The following is an 18779-nucleotide window of genomic DNA, read 5'->3' on the forward strand; positions in this document are numbered from 1 at the left end:
TCTATTGCCCCACCTCTAGTTTACTGACCCCTGCCTGCCACCCGGTACCGTTTCCCCACCTCTAGTTACTGACCCCTGCCTGCCTTGACCTGTCTATTGCCTGCCGCCCGGTACCGTTGCCCCACCTCTAGTTTACAGACCCCTGCCTGCCTCGACCTGTCTATTGCCTGCCACCTGGTACCGTTGCCCCACCTCTAGTTACTGACCCCTGCCTGCCACCCGGTACCGTTGCCCCACCTCTAGTTACTGACCCCTGCCTGCCACCCGGTACCGTTGCCCCACGTCTAGTTTCTGACCCCTGCCTGCCTCGACCTGTCTATTGCCCCACCTCTAGTTTACTGACCCCTGCCTGCCACCCGGTACCGTTGCCCCACCTCTAGTTACTGACCCCTGCCTGCCATCCGGTACCGTTGCCCCACCTCTAGTTACTGACCCTTGCCTGCCTCGACCTGTCTATTGCCCCACCTCTAGTTACTGACCCCTGCCTGCCACCCGGTACCGTTGCCCCACCTCTAGTTACTGACCCCTGCCTGCCACCCGGTACCGTTGCCCCACCTCTAGTTTACTGACCCATGCCTGCCGCCCGGTACCGTTGCCCCACCTCTAGTTACTGACCCCTGCCTGCCTCGACCTGTCTATTGCCCCACCTCTAGTTTACTGACCCCTGCCTGCCACCCGGTACCGTTGCCCCACCTCTAGTTACTGACCCCTGCCTGCCTCGACCTGTCTATTGCCTGCCGCCCGGTACCGTTGCCCCACCTCTAGTTTACAGACCCCTGCCTGCCTCGACCTGTCTATTGCCTGCCACCTGGTACCGTTGCCCCACCTCTAGTTACTGACCCCTGCCTGCCACCCGGTACCGTTGCCCCACCTCTAGTTACTGACCCCTGCCTGCCACCCGGTACCGTTGCCCCACGTCTAGTTTCTGACCCCTGCCTGCCTCGACCTGTCTATTGCCCCACCTCTAGTTTACTGACCCCTGCCTGCCACCCGGTACCGTTGCCCCACCTCTAGTTACTGACCCCTGCCTGCCATCCGGTACCGTTGCCCCACCTCTAGTTACTGACCCCTGCCTGCCTCGACCTGTCTATTGCCCCACCTCTAGTTACTGACCCCTGCCTGCCACCCGGTACCGTTGCCCCACCTCTAGTTACTGACCCCTGCCTGCCACCCGGTACCGTTGCCCCACCTCTAGTTACTGACCCCTGCCAGCCTCGACCTGTCTACTGTCTGCCGCCCGGTACCGTTGCCCCACCTCTAGTTACTGACCCCTGCCTGCCGCCCGGTACCGATGCCCCACCTCTAGTTACTGACCCCTGCCTGCCTCGACCTGTCTACTGTCTGCCGCCCGGTACCGTTGCCCCACCTCTGGTTTACTGACCCCTGCCTGCCTCGACCTGTCTATTGCCTGCCACCCGGTACCGTTGCCCCACCTCTGGTTTACTGACCCCTGCCTGCCTCGACCTGTCTACTGTCTGCCGCCCGGTACCGTTGCCCCACCTCTGGTTTACTGACCCCTGCCTGCCTCGACCTGTCTATTGCCCCACCTCTAGTTACTGACCCCTGCCTGCCTCGACCTGTCTATTGCCCCACCTCTAGTTACTGACCCCTGCCTGCCTCGACCTGTCTATTGCCCCACCTCTAGTTACTGACCCCTGCCTGCCTCGACCTGTCTATTGCCCCACCTCTAGTTACTGACCCCTGCCTGCCTTGACCTGTCTATTGCCCCACCTCTAGTTTACTGACTCCTGCCTCGACCTGTCTATTGCCCCACCTCTAGTTTACTGACTCCTGCCTCGACCTGTCTATTGCCCCACCTCTAGTTTACTGACTCCTGCCTCGACCTGTCTATTGCCCCACCTCTAGTTTACTGACTCCTGCCTCAACCTGTCTATTGCCCCACCTCTAGTTTACTGACTCCTGCCTCGACCTGTCTATTGCCCCACCTCTAGTTTACTGACTCCTGCCTCGACCTGTCTATTGCCCCACCTCTAGTTTACTGACCCCTGCCTCGACCTGTCTATTGCCCCACCTCTAGTTTACTGACTCCTGCCTCGACCTCGCCCCACCTGTCTATTGCCCCACCCCACCTCTAGTTACTGACCCCTGCCTCGACCTGTCTATTGCCCCACCTCTAGTTTACTGACTCCTGCCTCGACCTGTCTATTGCCCCACCTCTAGTTTACTGACTCCTGCCTCGACCTGTCTATTGCCCCACCTCTAGTTTACTGACTCCTGCCTCGACCTGTCTATTGCCCCACCTCTAGTTTACTGACTCCTGCCTCGACCTGTCTATTGCCCCACCTCTAGTTTACTGACTCCTGCCTCGACCTGTCTATTGCCCCACCTCTAGTTTACTGACCCCTGCCTCGACCTGTCTATTGCCCCACCTCTAGTTTACTGACTCCTGCCTCGACCTGTCTATTGCCCCACCTCTAGTTACTGACCCCTGCCTCGACCTGTCTATTGCCCCACCTCTAGTTTACTGACTCCTGCCTCGACCTGTCTATTGCCCCACCTCTAGTTTACTGACTCCTGCCTCGACCTGTCTATTGCCCCACCTCTAGTTTACTGACTCCTGCCTCGACCTGTCTATTGCCCCACCTCTAGTTTACTGACTCCTGCCTCGACCTGTCTATTGCCCCACCTCTAGTTACTGACCCCTGCCTCGACCTGTCTATTGCCCCACCTCTAGTTTACTGACTCCTGCCTCGACCTGTCTATTGCCCCACCTCTAGTTACTGACTCCTGCCTCGACCTGTCTATTGCCCCACCTCTAGTTTACTGACTCCTGCCTCGACCTGTCTATTGCCCCACCTCTAGTTTACTGACTCCTGCCTCGACCTGTCTATTGCCCCACCTCTAGTTTACTGACTCCTGCCTCGACCTGTCTATTGCCCCACCTCTAGTTTACTGACTCCTGCCTCGACCTGTCTATTGACCCACCTCTAGTTTACTGACTCCTGCCTCGACCTGTCTATTGCCCCACCTCTAGTTTACTGACTCCTGCCTCGACCTGTCTATTGCCCCACCTCTAGTTACTGACCCCTGCCTCGACCTGTCTATTGCCCCACCTCTAGTTTACTGACTCCTGCCTCGACCTGTCTATTGCCCCACCTCTAGTTACTGACCCCTGCCTCGACCTGTCTATTGCCCCACCTCTAGTTTACTGACTCCTGCCTCGACCTGTCTATTGCCCCACCTCTAGTTACTGACCCCTGCCTGCCTCGACCTGTCTATTGCCCCATCTCTAGTTTACTGACTCCTGCCTCGACCTGTCTATTGCCCCACCTCTAGTTACTGACCCCTGCCTGCCTCGACCTGTCTATTGCCCCACCTCTAGTTTACTGACTCCTGCCTCGACCTGTCTATTGCCCCACCTCTAGTTACTGACCCCTGCCTGCCTCAACCTGTCTATTGCCCCACCTCTAGTTTACTGACTCCTGCCTCGACCTGTCTATTGCCCCACCTCTAGTTACTGACCCCTGCCTGCCTCGACCTGTCTATTGCCCCACCTCTAGTTTACTGACTCCTGCCTCGACCTGTCTATTGCCCCACCTCTAGTTACTGACCCCTGCCTGCCTCGACCTGTCTATTGCCCCACCTTTAGTTTACTGACTCCTGCCTCGACCTGTCTATTGCCCCACCTCTAGTTACTGACCCCTGCCTCGACCTGTCTATTGCCCCACCTCTAGTTTACTGACTCCTGCCTCGACCTGTCTATTGCCCCACCTCTAGTTACTGACCCCTGCCTCGACCTGTCTATTGCCCCACCTCTAGTTTACTGACTCCTGCCTCGACCTGTCTATTGCCCCACCTCTAGTTACTGACCCCTGCCTGCCTCGACCTGTCTATTGCCCCATCTCTAGTTTACTGACTCCTGCCTCGACCTGTCTATTGCCCCACCTCTAGTTACTGACCCCTGCCTGCCTCGACCTGTCTATTGCCCCATCTCTAGTTTACTGACTCCTGCCTCGACCTGTCTATTGCCCCACCTCTAGTTACTGACCCCTGCCTGCCTCGACCTGTCTATTGCCCCACCTCTAGTTTACTGACTCCTGCCTCGACCTGTCTATTGCCCCACCTCTAGTTACTGACCCCTGCCTGCCTCGACCTGTCTATTGCCCCACCTCTAGTTTACTGACTCCTGCCTCGACCTGTCTATTGCCCCACCTCTAGTTACTGACCCCTGCCTGCCTCGACCTGTCTATTGCCCCACCTCTAGTTTACTGACTCCTGCCTCGACCTGTCTATTGCCCCACCTCTAGTTACTGACCCCTGCCTGCCTCGACCTGTCTATTGCCCCACCTTTAGTTTACTGACTCCTGCCTCGACCTGTCTATTGCCCCACCTCTAGTTACTGACCCCTGCCTGCCTCGACCTGTCTATTGCCCCACCTCTAGTTACTGACCCCTGCCTGCCTCGACCTGTCTATTGCCCCACCTCTAGTTACTGACCCCTGCCTGCCTTGACCTGTCTATTGCCCCACCTCTAGTTTACTGACTCCTGCCTCGACCTGTCTATTGCCCCACCTCTAGTTACTGACCCCTGCCTGCCTCGACCTGTCTATTGCCCCTGCTGGATTATTAACCTGTTGTTTCTGTGATGTGGTTTGCATCCGTCTTACCTTCATACCTGATATGTGTGACCTGTTAAGGAAAGGTCAACCAGTAAACCCCAACACCATTGTAAATATAGCCCATATTTTTTGCTTATTTATTTTCCCTTTAGTACTTTAAATATATATATATATGTGTTTATATATATATATGTTGTATTATATATATATGTGTTTATATTATATATATATATGTGTTTATATTATATATATATATGTGTTTATATTATATATATATATATATATATGTGTTTATATTATATATATGTGTTTATATTATATATATGTGTTTATATTATATATATGTGTTTATATTATATATATATGTGTTTATATTATATATATGTGTTTATATGATATATATATATATATATATGTGTTTATATGATATATATATATATATGTGTGTTTATATTATATATATATATGTGTTTATATTATATATATATATGTGTTTATATTATATATATATATATATATATGTGTTTATATTATATATATATGTGTTTATATTATATATATATATATGTGTTTATATTATATATATATATATGTGTTTATATTATATATATATGTGTTTATATTATATATATATATATGTGTTTATATTATATATATATATGTGTGTTTATATTATATATATATGTGTTTATATTATATATATATGTGTTTATATATATATATGTGTTGTATTATATATATATATATATATATATATGTGTGTTTATATATTTGCACATCGTTACAACACTGTATATAGACATAATGTGACATTTGAAATGTCTCTATTCCTTTGGATGTTTTGTGAGTGTAACATTTACTGTTCATTTTTTATTGTTCATTTAACTTTTGTAGATTATCTATTTTATTTTATTTATTGGCATGTTTCCCAAATAATAAAGCCCCTTACATTTAAATTGAGAGAGAGAGAGACAACTAACCTATGAGTAAAAGGTTTATAAATGGTCTACTGCTTTGAAATAATTGAGTTTTTTTTTGCCCTCATTAAGTCCCCTTCCACGGGTTCATGGTGAGAACGTAGGCTACATGGCTCTAATGCAAATATGATCTGTTACATGGTTCCATGATGTCTATAAAACATGACATTTGTGAGCAGTACAACCGAGTGGAAATTCTCTTTATATCGGATCTATATTCAGCTCCTGTGAACAGTTTGGATGTGCATAAAACCCTCCCTCTAAGTTCCCTTGTCTGTATTGTCATCGACTGTATTTAGACTAGGGCTCTATTTTCTGCTGGCGTTAAAGCGGCGTAAGTGTCAAACGCACGTTTGTTTGAAATCTCGTCATGTAAAAAACTGGCACAGTGGCATTTTCCAGCCCTAATAATAGGTTCGGCAATTGACCTGTTTAATATCAGCTCATTGTGCTCAGATGGGCGGGGGGGGTATTTGAGGTGTGTCCTTAAAATCATGGTCCAAAGTGGTCATTTCAGGCAGCGCTGATAGGAATATTCAAGACAAACCACAAGCTGGTTTTAGCGGTAACGCGGTTGGTTATGGCATGGATTTTGACAGCACAAACGCACCCAATCCAGCCGTGACACCCACTGCCCATGTGTGCATGGAACAAGAGAAGCCGAATGTGCTTTTGCTGCCCGTCTACTTCCTATTTACAAACATAAAAACACGTTTTTTCCCCCTTCCATTTTGTTTTATTTAATTAAATACCAAGCCTCCTCTCAACGAAGGCTTTATAGTGTCTGTCAATAAGGGGTTAAATATTAAAATCACCAAAGCTTTATTAAATTAACGCCAAGTTTGAGAGGAGTAAATCCTCTCCTGCATATTATGCAATGGCATGCATAAAACAGTTATATCATCGCATTATTATTGCATAAAACAGACCCATCACTGCAGTACAAAAAACCTGGGCTCACAATTTCAACCAATCACTGCATTTACTACGTGATCTGGTTGAATCAAGCCACACGTCAACAACTTTCCCCCTCGTCATTGCATTTGTGATAAAATCATTGCATATTGCCATGCAAAATGTCAGAATTGCCGCCGCAAAATCAAGCATTTTTCACCAAATATCACCAACAATCCCCGCAAAATCTTGAAGGGACTGCTAAAAGCTCGAGTCATCCGTATCGCGGAGACTGAATTCACGGTAAACGCTACATACGTCTGATCAATTGGAAGCTCTGAGACTCACAGCTGTAATCGTTGCCCAAGGTGCTTCTAAAATGTGTCGACTCAGGACTGCGAATTCTTATGTCAATTAGATAGTTCATTTTATTAGCAAACATTTCTAGAAACATGTTTTCACTTTGTCATTATGGGGTATTGAGTGTAGATTAAAAAATAAATATTGAATCCATTTTGAATGCAGGCTGTAACGTCACAGAATATGATATGTCAAGGGGTGTGAATACTCTGAAAACACTGACTGCCATATAACAACTAGACCGAGACCGCCCCCATGTGTTACAAAGTATACATCTCTTCTAAACATCGAGGTACGGGCTTTATGGTCTTAATAATATACAGAAAATAAAAACAACTTAACATTGGCGTTGGACATTTATTTCATAAGCTCTTTATACAGTATGCGTCTGTAACATTTAATTCTAAATCACGTTAATTATATATATATATTTTTTTTTTAAAGCACAAGTTGCGTAGACTTGCCACATTGGGAAGAAACCATATGAGTGCCCATCTCCCTGTAACAACATTCAATGTTTTCATTTACTTTTAAATAAACTCCATGATTCTGTCAATGTGCCCTTTAAAAAAAAAAGTAGAAATGATCACAATAAAATTATCATTTCAACTCCCTACATGTTGTGATTACTAACCAGATCAGTCACTCAATACAGTCTTCGTTCACAATCGCTGCTGTCCTTGTCTGTTCCTAGGGCTACAACTGAGATGGGGAAACAATATTTGTCCCCACAATTCCTCTTCATCTTTGAACATGCTTCAGAAGATTGTAAAGTTAGGGGAGTTAGTGTCCTTGTCTGTTTTTAAGACACTGATCGACAACACTGTTTGTGACAACTGCAGTTGTTTCTGATCTTCAATTGTATCTTTAACTTGTGAAATTGTCTTGTGTGTATTCTGTATCTTTCTGTCATGTTTTATGGACACGGCTTCTATTTCCCTGTTTTGACTTCTTGCCAGGTCACCCTCGAAAAATAGTTTGTTACTTAAAAATGGGTCTTACCTGGTTAAATTAAGGTTAAAAAACCTCTAAGAAGAACACCTTGGGTTCTGCATTAGAAATATGTGGTGGACTTTTTCCTACACATAATATTAACCCTCTATTCCGTAACTTTTAAAAAGTTATCACATTTGAGAAACCATACAGCAGAAACAAAAGTGAAAAGATAAGTGCCAAAATGTTCCTGAGAAATACAGTAGGATACTGTACTGATACCGATCCCCCTCCCAGTTCACTGCTAACCATGTGTATGTGACAAATAAAATTTGATTTGAGTTGATTTGCTTCAGTTGAGGCATGGCATCATCACTATGCGCTCTGTCTGGAAGAGAACGTGTCTTCTATCAAATCAAGTGTATTTATACAGCCCTTCGTACATCAGCTGATATCTCAAAGTGCTGTACAGAAACCCAGCCTAAAACCCCCAAAACAGCAAACAATGCAGGTGTTCTATGCCGACATCACTGTTTTCCCCAAAGCATTTCAAGCCACTACCCTGCAACATTTCATACAGTTTTCTGTTGTAATCCAGTTTGGTTTCCGAGCAGGTTTCTTTTCAGGATCGCAGCGATCTCTTCTGCGTTTGGTCGGTTTGCTGGAGTCTCCGAGAGCATTTTACTGATGAGTTTATGCTGTGGCAGAAAACACATGGGACAAAATGAAGATACTGTGTACTCACTCTAAAACAAGTTGTATAGACAGGCAAAACAGACTCCTTACCTCTAAGATAAACTTCTCACGGAAGTCAGAAGGAAATGTCCTTGTCTGCAGGCTCTGGAACACCTATGATAACATGGGGCAAAACTACAGAGTAAAAAGTGATGCTTTAGAAGTCAACAGCTTCTATAATATAATAGGTTTCCATCCAATTGGCGACAGCTTCTCATGCAAATACCCTACAATCTGCATAAAAACAGCACTTTCCAACCAGAGATGTTTCCATCAAATGTACTTGTTTCAGATAAAAGGCTGTGATGACGTAGTGATGATAGTAGATGGGGGTTATATGATGATGATAGGGGGTTATATGACGGTGATAGTAGATGGGGAGGGGGGGGAGGGGGGTATATGACGGTGATAGTAGATGGAGGGGGGTTATATGATGATGATAGGGGGGTTATATGACGGTGATAGTAGATGGGGAGGGGGGGGCTATGGATGGGGGAGGGGGTTTATATGACGGTGATAGTAGATGGGGGTTATATGACGGTGATAGTAGATGGGGGGGGGGTTATATGACGGTGATAGTAGATGGGGGGGGGTTATATGACGATGATAGTAGATGGGGGGGGGGTTATATGACGGATGGGGGGGGGGTTATATGACGATGATAGTAGATGGGGGGGTTATATGACGGTGATAGGGGGGGGGGGTATATGACGGTGATAGTAGATGGGGGGGGGTTATATGACGGTGATAGTAGATGGGGTGGGGGGGTTATATGACGGTGATAGTAGATGGGGGGGGGGTTATATGACGATGATAGTAGATGGGGGGTTATATGACGGTAGATGGGGGGGGGTTATATGACGATAGTAGATGGGGGATGGGGGGGTTATATGACGGTGATAGTAGATGGGGGGGGGGTTATATGACGGTGATAGTAGATGGGGGGGGGTTATATGACGGTGATAGTAGATGGGGGGGGGGGGGGTTATATGACGGTGATAGTAGATGGGGGGGGTTATATGACGGTGATAGTAGATGGGGGTGGGGTTATATGACGATGATAGTAGATGGGGGGGTTATATGACGATGATAGTAGATGGGGGGGTTATATGACGATGATAGTAGATGGGGGGGTTATATGACGGTGATAGTAGATGGGGGGGTGGGGTTATATGACGGTGATAGTAGATGGGGGGGTTATATGACGGTAAGATGGGGGGGGGCTTATATGACGATGATAGTAGATGGGGGGGGGGTTATATGACGGTGATAGTAGATGGGGGGGGGTTATATGACGGTGATAGTAGATGGGGGGGGGGTTATATGACGGTGATTATGTGATGGGGGGGTTATATGACGGTGATAGTAGATGGGGGGGGGTTATATGACGATGATAGTAGATGGGGGGGTGGGGTTATATGATAGTAGATGGGGAGGGGGTTATATGATGATGGGGGGGGGGGTTATATGACATAGTAGATGGGGGGGTGGGGTTATATGATGATGATAGGGGGGTTATATGACAGTAGATAGTAGATGGGGGGGTTATATGACAGTGATAGTAGATGGGGGGGGGGTTATATGACGGTGATAGTAGATGGGGGGTGGGGTTATATGACGATGATAGTAGATGGGGGGGGTTATATGACGGTGATAGTAGATGGGGGGGGGGGGTATATGACGATGATAGTAGATGGGGGGGGGTATATGACGGTGATAGTAGATGAGGGGGGTTATATGACGGTGATGGGGGGGGGGAGGGGGTTATATGATAGTAGATGGGGGGGGGGGTTATATGACGGTGATAGTAGATGGGGGGGGGGTTATATGACGATGATAGTAGATGGGGGGGTGGGGTTATATGACGATGATAGTAGATGGGGGGTGGGGTTATATGACGGTGATAGTAGATGGGGGGGGGGTTATATGACGGTGATAGTGATGGGGGGTTATATGACGGTGATAGTAGGGGGGTTATATGACGGTGATGGGGGGAGGGTTATATGACGGTGATGGGGGGGGGTTATATGACGGTGATGGGGGGAGGGTTATATGACGGTGATGGGGGGAGGGTTATATGACGGTGATGGGGGGGAGGGTTATGTGACGGGGATGGGAGGGGGTTATGTGACGATAGGGGGAGGGGGTTATGTGACGGTGGGAGGGGATGGGGGGGGAGGGGTTATGTGATGGGGGGAGGGGGCTATGTGATGGGGGGGTTATGTGATGGGGGGAGGGGGGGGTTATGTGATGGGGGGAGGGGGTTATATGACGGTGATGGGGGGAGGGGGGGGGTATATGACGGTGATGGGGGGTTATATGACGGTGATGGGGGGGGTTATATGACGGTGATAGTAGATGGGGGGGGGGTTATATGACGATGATGGGGGGGGGGGGGGTTATATGACGGTGATGGGGGGGTTATATGACGGTGATAGTAGATGGGGGTGGGGTTATATGACGATGATAGTAGATGGGGGGTGGGGTTATATGACGATGATAGTAGATGGGGGGTGGGGTTATATGACGATGATAGTAGATGGGGGGGGGGGCTTATATGACGTGATGGGGGGGGGGGGCTTATATGACGGGGGGAGGGGGTTAGTGATGGGGGGGGGGGGGGTTATATGACGGTGATGGGGGGGTTATATGACGGTGATAGTAGATGGGGGGTGGGGTTATATGACGATGATAGTAGATGGGGGGTAGATGGGGTTATATGACAGTAGATGGGGGGGGGTGGGGTTATATGACGATGATAGTAGATGGGGGTGGGGTTATATGACGATGATAGTAGATGGGGGGTGGGGTTATATGACAGTAGATGGGGGGGGGGTTATATGACGATGATAGTAGATGGGGGTTTATATGACGATGATAGTAGATGGGGGGTGGGGTTATATGACAGTAGATGGGGGGGGGCTGGGGTTATATGACGATGATAGTAGATGGGGGGTGGGGTTATATGACGATGATAGTAGATGGGGGGGGGTTATATGTGATAGTAGATGGGGGGTGGGGTTATATGACGATGATAGTAGATGGGGGGGTGGGGTTATATGACGATGATAGTAGATGGGGGGGGGGGTTATATGACGATGATAGTAGATGGGGGTGGGGTTATATGACGATGATAGTAGATGGGGGTGGGGTTATATGACGATGATAGTAGATGGGGAGGGGGGGCTATGTGATGGGGGGGAGGGGGGTTATATGACGGTGATAGTAGATGGGGGGGGGTTATATGATGATGATAGGGGGGTTATATGACGGTGATAGTAGATGGGGAGGGGGGGCTATGTGATGGGGGGAGGGGGGGTTATATGATGATGATAGGGGGGTTATATGACGGTGATAGTAGATGGGGGGTTATATGACGGTGATAGTAGATGGGGGGGGTTATATGACGGTGATGGGGGGGGTTATATGACGGTGATGGGGGGGGGGGTTATATGACGATGATAGTAGATGGGGGGGGGTTATATGACGGTGATAGTAGATGGGGGGGGGGGGGTTATATGACGATGATAGTAGATGGGGGGGGGGTTATATGACGATGATAGTAGATGGGGGGGTGGGGTTATATGACGGTGATAGTAGATGGGGGGGTTATATGACGGTGATAGTAGATGGGGGGGTTATATGACGGTGATGATGGGGGGGGGTTATATGACGGTGATGGGGGGAGGGTTATATGACGGTGATGGGGGGAGGGTTATATGACGGTGATGGGGGAGGGTTATATGACGGTGATGGGGGGAGGGTTATATGACAGTGATGGGGGGTGGGTTATATGACGGTGATGGGGGGGGGGTTATATGACGGTGATGGGGGGAGGGTTATGTGATGGGGGAGGGGGGTTATGTGACGGGGGGGGGGGGGGTTATGTGACGGGGGGGTTAGATGACGGGGGGAGGGGTTATGTGATAGGGGGGAGGGGGTTATGTGACGGGGGAGGGGGGTTATGTGATGGGGGGGAGGGGGCTATGTGATGGGGGGGGGTTATGTGATGATTATGTGATGGGGGGAGGGGGGTTATATGATGGGGGGAGGGGGGGGTTTATATGACGGTGATGGGGGGGGGGGGGGGTTATATGACGGTGATGGGGGGGGGGTTATATGACGGTGATGGGGGGGGTTATATGACGGTGATAGTAGATGGGGGGGGTGGGGTTATATGACGATGATGGGGGGAGGGGGTTATATGACGGTGATGGGGGGGGGGTTATATGACGGTGATAGTAGATGGGGGGTGGGGTTATATGACGATGATAGTAGATGGGGGGGTGGGGTTATATGACGATGATAGTAGATGGGGGTGGGGTTATATGACGATGATAGTAGATGGGGGGGGGCTTATATGACGGATGGGGGGGGGGGTTATATGACGGTGATGGATGGGGGGGTGGGGTTATATGACGGTGATGGGGGGGGGTTATATGACGGTAGATGGGGGGGGGTTATATGACGGTGATAGTAGATGGGGGGTGGGGTTATATGACGGTGATAGTAGATGGGGGTGGGGTTATATGACGATGATAGTAGATGGGGGTGGGGTTATATGACGATGATAGTAGATGGGGGGTGGGGTTATATGACAGTAGATGGGGGGGGGTATATGACGATGATAGTAGATGGGGGGGGGGTTATATGACAGTAGATGGGGGGTGGGGTTATATGACGATGATAGTAGATGGGGGGGTGGGGTTATATGACAGTAGATGGGGGGGGGTGGGGTTATATGACAGTAGATGGGGGGTGGGGTTATATGACAGTAGATGGGGGGGGGTGGGGTTATATGACGATGATAGTAGATGGGGGGTGGGGTTATATGACGATGATAGTAGATGGGGGTGGGGTTATATGACGATGATAGTAGATGGGGGGGGGGGGGTTATATGACGATGATAGTAGATGGGGGGGTGGGGTTATATGACGATGATAGTAGATGGGGGGTGGGGTTATATGACGGTGATGGGGGGTAGGGGTTATGTGACGGGGGGAGGGGTTATGTGATGGGGGGGGGGGTTATGTGATGGGGGGAGGGGGTTTATATGACAGTAGATGGGGGTGGGGTTATATGACAGTAGATGGGGGGTGGGGTTATATGACAGTAGATGGGGGGTGGGGTTATATGACAGTAGATGGGGGGTGGGGTTATATGACAGTAGATGGGGGGGTGGGGTTATATGACAGTAGATGGGGGGTGGGGTTATATGACAGTAGATGGGGGTGGGGTTATATGACAGTAGATGGGGGGTGGGGTTATATGACAGTAGATGGGGGGTGGGGTTATATGACAGTAGATGGGGGGGTGGGGTTATATGACAGTAGATGGGGGGGGGGGTTATATGACAGTAGATGGGGGTGGGGTTATATGACAGTAGATGGGGGTGGGGTTATATGATAGTAGATGGGGGGTGGGGTTATATGATAGTAGATGGGGGTGGGGTTATATGATAGTAGATGGGGGGTGGGGTTATATGATAGTAGATGGGGGGTGGGGTTATATGATAGTAGATGGGGGGTGGGGTTATATGATAGTAGATGGGGGGTGGGGTTATATGATAGTAGATGGGGGGTGGGGTTATATGATAGTAGATGGGGGGTGGGGGTTATATGATAGTAGATGGGGGTGGGGTTATATGATAGTAGATGGGGGGTGGGGTTATATGATAGTAGATGGGGGGTGGGGTTATATGATAGTAGATGGGGGTGGGGTTATATGATAGTAGATGGGGGGTGGGGTTATATGATAGTAGATGGGGGGGTGGGGTTATATGATAGTAGATGGGGGGTGGGGTTATATGATAGTAGATGGGGGGTGGGGTTATATGATAGTAGATGGGGGGGTGGGGTTATATGATAGTAGATGGGGGTGGGGTTATATGACGATGATAGTAGATGGGGGGGTGGGGTTATATGACGATGATAGTAGATGGGGGGTGGGGTTATATGACGATGATAGTAGATGGGGGTGGGGTTATATGACGATGATAGTAGATGGAGGGGGTGGGGTTATATGACAATGATAGTAGATGGGGGGGTGGGGTTATATGACGGTAATAGTAGATAGGGGGGTGTGATGGGGGGAGGGGGGGGGTTTATATGACGGTGATAGTAGATGGGGAGGGGGGGGGGATGTGATGGGGGGGGAGGGGGGGGGTTATATGATGATGATAGGGGGTTATATGACGGTGATAGTAGATGGGGGGGGGGGGGGTTATATGACGGTGATAGTAGATGGGGGGGGTTATATGACGGTGATAGTAGATGGGGGGGGGTTATATGACGGTGATGGGGGGGGGTTATATGACGATGATAGTAGATGGGGGGGTTATATGACGGTGATAGTAGATGGGGGGGGGTGGGGTTATATGACGATGATAGTAGATGGGGGTGGGGTTATATGACGATGATAGTAGATGGGGGGTGGGGTTATATGACGGTGATAGTAGATGGGGGGGGGGGTTATATGACGGTGATAGTAGATGGGGGGGGTTATATGACGGTGACGGTGATGGGGGGTTATATGACGGTGATAGTGATGGGGGGTTATATATGACGGTGATGGGGGGAGGGTTATATGACGGTGATGGGGGGAGGGTTATATGACGGTGATGGGGGGGTGGGTTATATGACGGTGATGGGGGGGGAGGGTTATATGACGGTGATGGGGGGAGGGTTATGTGACGGGGGGGGGGTTATGTGACGGGGGGAGGGGGGGTTATATGACGGGGGGAGGGGGTTATGTGACGGGGGGGGGGGTTATGTGACAGGGGGGGGGGGGTTATGTGACGGGGGGAGGGGGTTATGTGATGGGGGAGGGGGTTATGTGACGGGGGAGGGGGCTATGTGATGGGGGGTTATGTGATGGGGGAGGGGGGTTTATATGACGGTGATGGGGGGAGGGGGGGTTATATGACGGTGATGGGGGGGTTATATGACGGTGATAGTAGATGGGGAATGGGGTTATATGACGATGATGGGGGAGGGGGGTTATATGACGGTGATGGGGGGGGGGGTTATATGACGGTGATAGTAGATGGGGGTGGGGTTATATGACGGTGATAGTAGATGGGGGTGGGGTTATATGACAGTAGATGGGGGGTGGGGTTATATGACGATGATAGTAGATGGGGGGGTGGGGTTATATGACAGTAGATGGGGGGGTGGGGTTATATGACGATGATAGTAGATGGGGGGTGGGGTTATATGACAGTAGATGGGGGGTGGGGTTATATGACAGTAGATGGGGGGTGGGGTTATATGACAGTAGATGGGGGGGGGGGTTATATGACGATGATAGTAGATGGGGGGTGGGGTTATATGACGATGATAGTAGATGGGGGGTGGGGTTATATGACGATGATAGTAGATGGGGGTGGGGGGGTTATATGACGATGATAGTAGATGGGGGGTGGGGTTATATGACGATGATAGTAGATGGGGGGGGTGGGGTTATATGACGATGATAGTAGATGGGGGGTGGGGTTATATGACGATGATAGTAGATGGGGGGGTGGGGTTATATGACGATGATAGTAGATGGGGGGGTGGGGTTATATGACGATGATAGTAGATGGGGGGGTTATATGACGGTGATGGGGGGGGGTTATATGACGGTGATGGGGGGGTTATATGACGGTGATGGGGGGGGTTATATGACGGTGATAGTAGATGGGGGGGGGGGTTATATGACGATGATAGTAGATGGGGGGGGTTATGACGGTGATAGTAGATGGGGGGGGGGGTTATATGAAGGTGATAGTAGATGGGGAGGGGGGGGCTATGTGATGGGGGGGGGGGTTTATATGACGGTGATAGTAGATGGGGAGGGGGGGGCTATGTGATGGGGGGGGGGTTTTATATGACGGTGATGGGGGGGGGGTTATATGACGATGATAGTAGATGGGGGGGTTATATGACGGTGATGGGGGGGGGTTATATGACGGTGATGGGGGGTTATATGACGGTGATAGTAGATGGGGGGGGTTATATGACGATGATAGTATTTGGGGGGGGGTTATGACGGTGATAGTAGATGGGGGGGGGTTATATGACGGTGATAGTAGATGGGGGGGGGTTATATGACAGATGGGGAGGAGGGGGGTTTATATGATGATGATAGGGGGGTTATATGACGGTGATAGTAGATGGGGAGGGGGGCTATGTGATGGGGGGAGGGGGTTTATATGACGGTGATAGTAGATGGGGGGGGTTATATGACAGTGATAGTAGATGGGGGGGGTTATATGACGGTGATGGGGGGGTTATATGACGGTGATGGGGGGGTTATGTGACGGGGGGAGGGGGTTATGTAGACGGGGGGAGGGGGTTATGTGACGGGGGGAGGGGGTTATGTGACGGGGGGAGGGGTTATGTGACGGGGGGGAGGGGTTATATGACGGGGGGGGGGGTTATGTGACGGGGGGAGGGGGTTATGTGATGGGGGGAGGGGGCTATGTGATGGGGGGGTTATGTGATGGGGGGAGGGGGTTTATATGACGGTGATGGGGGGAGGGGGGGTTATATGACGGTGATGGGGGGGGTTATATGACGGTGATGGGGGGGTTATATGACGGTGATAGTAGATGGGGGTGGGGTTATATGACGATGATGGGGGAGGGGGTTATATGACGGTGATGGGGGGGGGTTATATGACGGTGATAGTAGATGGGGGTGGGGTTATATGACGATGATAGTAGATGGGGGGGGTGGGGTTATATGACGATGATAGTAGATGGGGGGTGGGGTTATATGACGATGATAGTAGATGGGGGGGGCTTATATGACGTGATGATGGGGGGGGTTATATGACGGTGATGGGGGGTGGGGTTATATGACGGTGATGGGGGGGTGGGGTTATATGACGGTGATGGGGGGTGGGGTTATATGACAGTAGATGGGGGGGTGGGGTTATATATGATGATGATAGTAGATGGGGGGGGTGGGGTTATATGACAGTAGATGGGGGGTGGGGTTATATGACGATGATAGTAGATGGGGGGTGGGGTTATATGACAGTAGATGGGGGGTGGGGTTATATGACAGTAGATGGGGGGGTGGGGTTATATGACGATGATAGTAGATGGGGGGGTGGGGTTATATGACGATGATAGTAGATGGGGGGTGGGGTTATATGACAGTAGATGGGGGGTGGGGTTATATGACGATGATAGTAGATGGGGGGGGGGGTTATATGACAGTAGATGGGGGGGTGGGGTTATATGACAGTAGATGGGGGGTGGGGTTATATGACGATGATAGTAGATGGGGGGTGGGGTTATATGACGATGATAGTAGATGGGGGGGTGGGGTTATATGATATGATAGTAGATGGGGGTGGGGTTATATGACGATGATAGTAGATGGGGGTGGGGTTATATGACGATGATAGTAGATGGGGGGTGGGGTTATATGACGATGATAGTAGATGGGGGGTGGGGTTATATGACGATGATAGTAGATGGGGGGTGGGGTTATATGACGATGATAGTAGATGGGGGTGGGGTTATATGACGATGATAGTAGATGGGGGTGGGGTTATATGACGATGATAGTAGATGGGGGGTGGGGTTATATGACGATGATAGTAGATGGGGGGTGGGGTTATATGACGGTGATGGGGGGGGTTATATGACGGTGATGGGGGGGTTATATGACGGTGATAGTAGATGGGGGGGGGTTATATGACGATGATAGTAGATGGGGGGGGGTTATATGACGGTGATAGTAGATGGGGGGGGGTTATATGAAGGTGATAGTAGATGGGGGGGGGGGGCTATGTGATGGGGGGAGGGGGGTTTATATGACGGTGATAGTAGATGGGGGGGTGGGGTTATGATGGGGGGAGGGGGGTTTATATGACGGTGATGGGGGGGGGTTATATGACGGTGATAGTAGATGGGGGGGGGGGTTATATGACGGTGATGGGGGGTTATATGACGGTGATGGGGGGGGGGTTATATGACGGTGATAGTAGATGGGGGGGGGGTTATATGACGATGATAGTAGATGGGGGGGTTATGACGGTGATAGTAGATGGGGGGGGGTTATATGACGGTGATAGTAGATGGGGAGGGGGTTATGTGACGTAGGGGGGGGGGGTTTATATGACGGTGATAGTAGATGGGGGGGTTATATGATGATGATAGGGGGTTATATGACGGTGATAGTAGATGGGGGGGGGGCTATGTGATGGGGGGGGGGGGGGTTTATATGACGGTGATAGTAGATGGGGGGGGTTATATGACAGTGATAGTAGATGGGGGGGGGGTTATATGACGGTGATAGTAGAT

General features: G+C 49.9%; 1 protein-coding gene across 2 annotated transcripts in view; it reads right to left on the reverse strand.

Moving 5' to 3' along the window:
• Nucleotides 1–6852: 6852 nt before the first annotated feature.
• pkz (protein kinase containing Z-DNA binding domains) overlaps nt 6853–18779 on the reverse strand; it is a 28708-nt gene continuing 16781 nt past the window's right edge. For both annotated transcript variants that reach the window (XM_046368410.1, XM_046368409.1), the window contains exons 10-11: nt 8530–8592; nt 6853–8441 (exon numbers count right to left, since the gene is read on the reverse strand). In XM_046368410.1, coding sequence (XP_046224366.1) covers nt 8316–8441; nt 8530–8592 — 189 coding nt within the window. In that variant the 3' untranslated portion in view covers nt 6853–8315. The remainder of the gene's footprint in view (nt 8442–8529; nt 8593–18779) is intronic.

Source organism: Oncorhynchus gorbuscha, linkage group LG11 (genome assembly GCF_021184085.1).
Source record: "Oncorhynchus gorbuscha isolate QuinsamMale2020 ecotype Even-year linkage group LG11, OgorEven_v1.0, whole genome shotgun sequence".
NCBI lineage: Eukaryota > Metazoa > Chordata > Actinopteri > Salmoniformes > Salmonidae > Oncorhynchus > Oncorhynchus gorbuscha.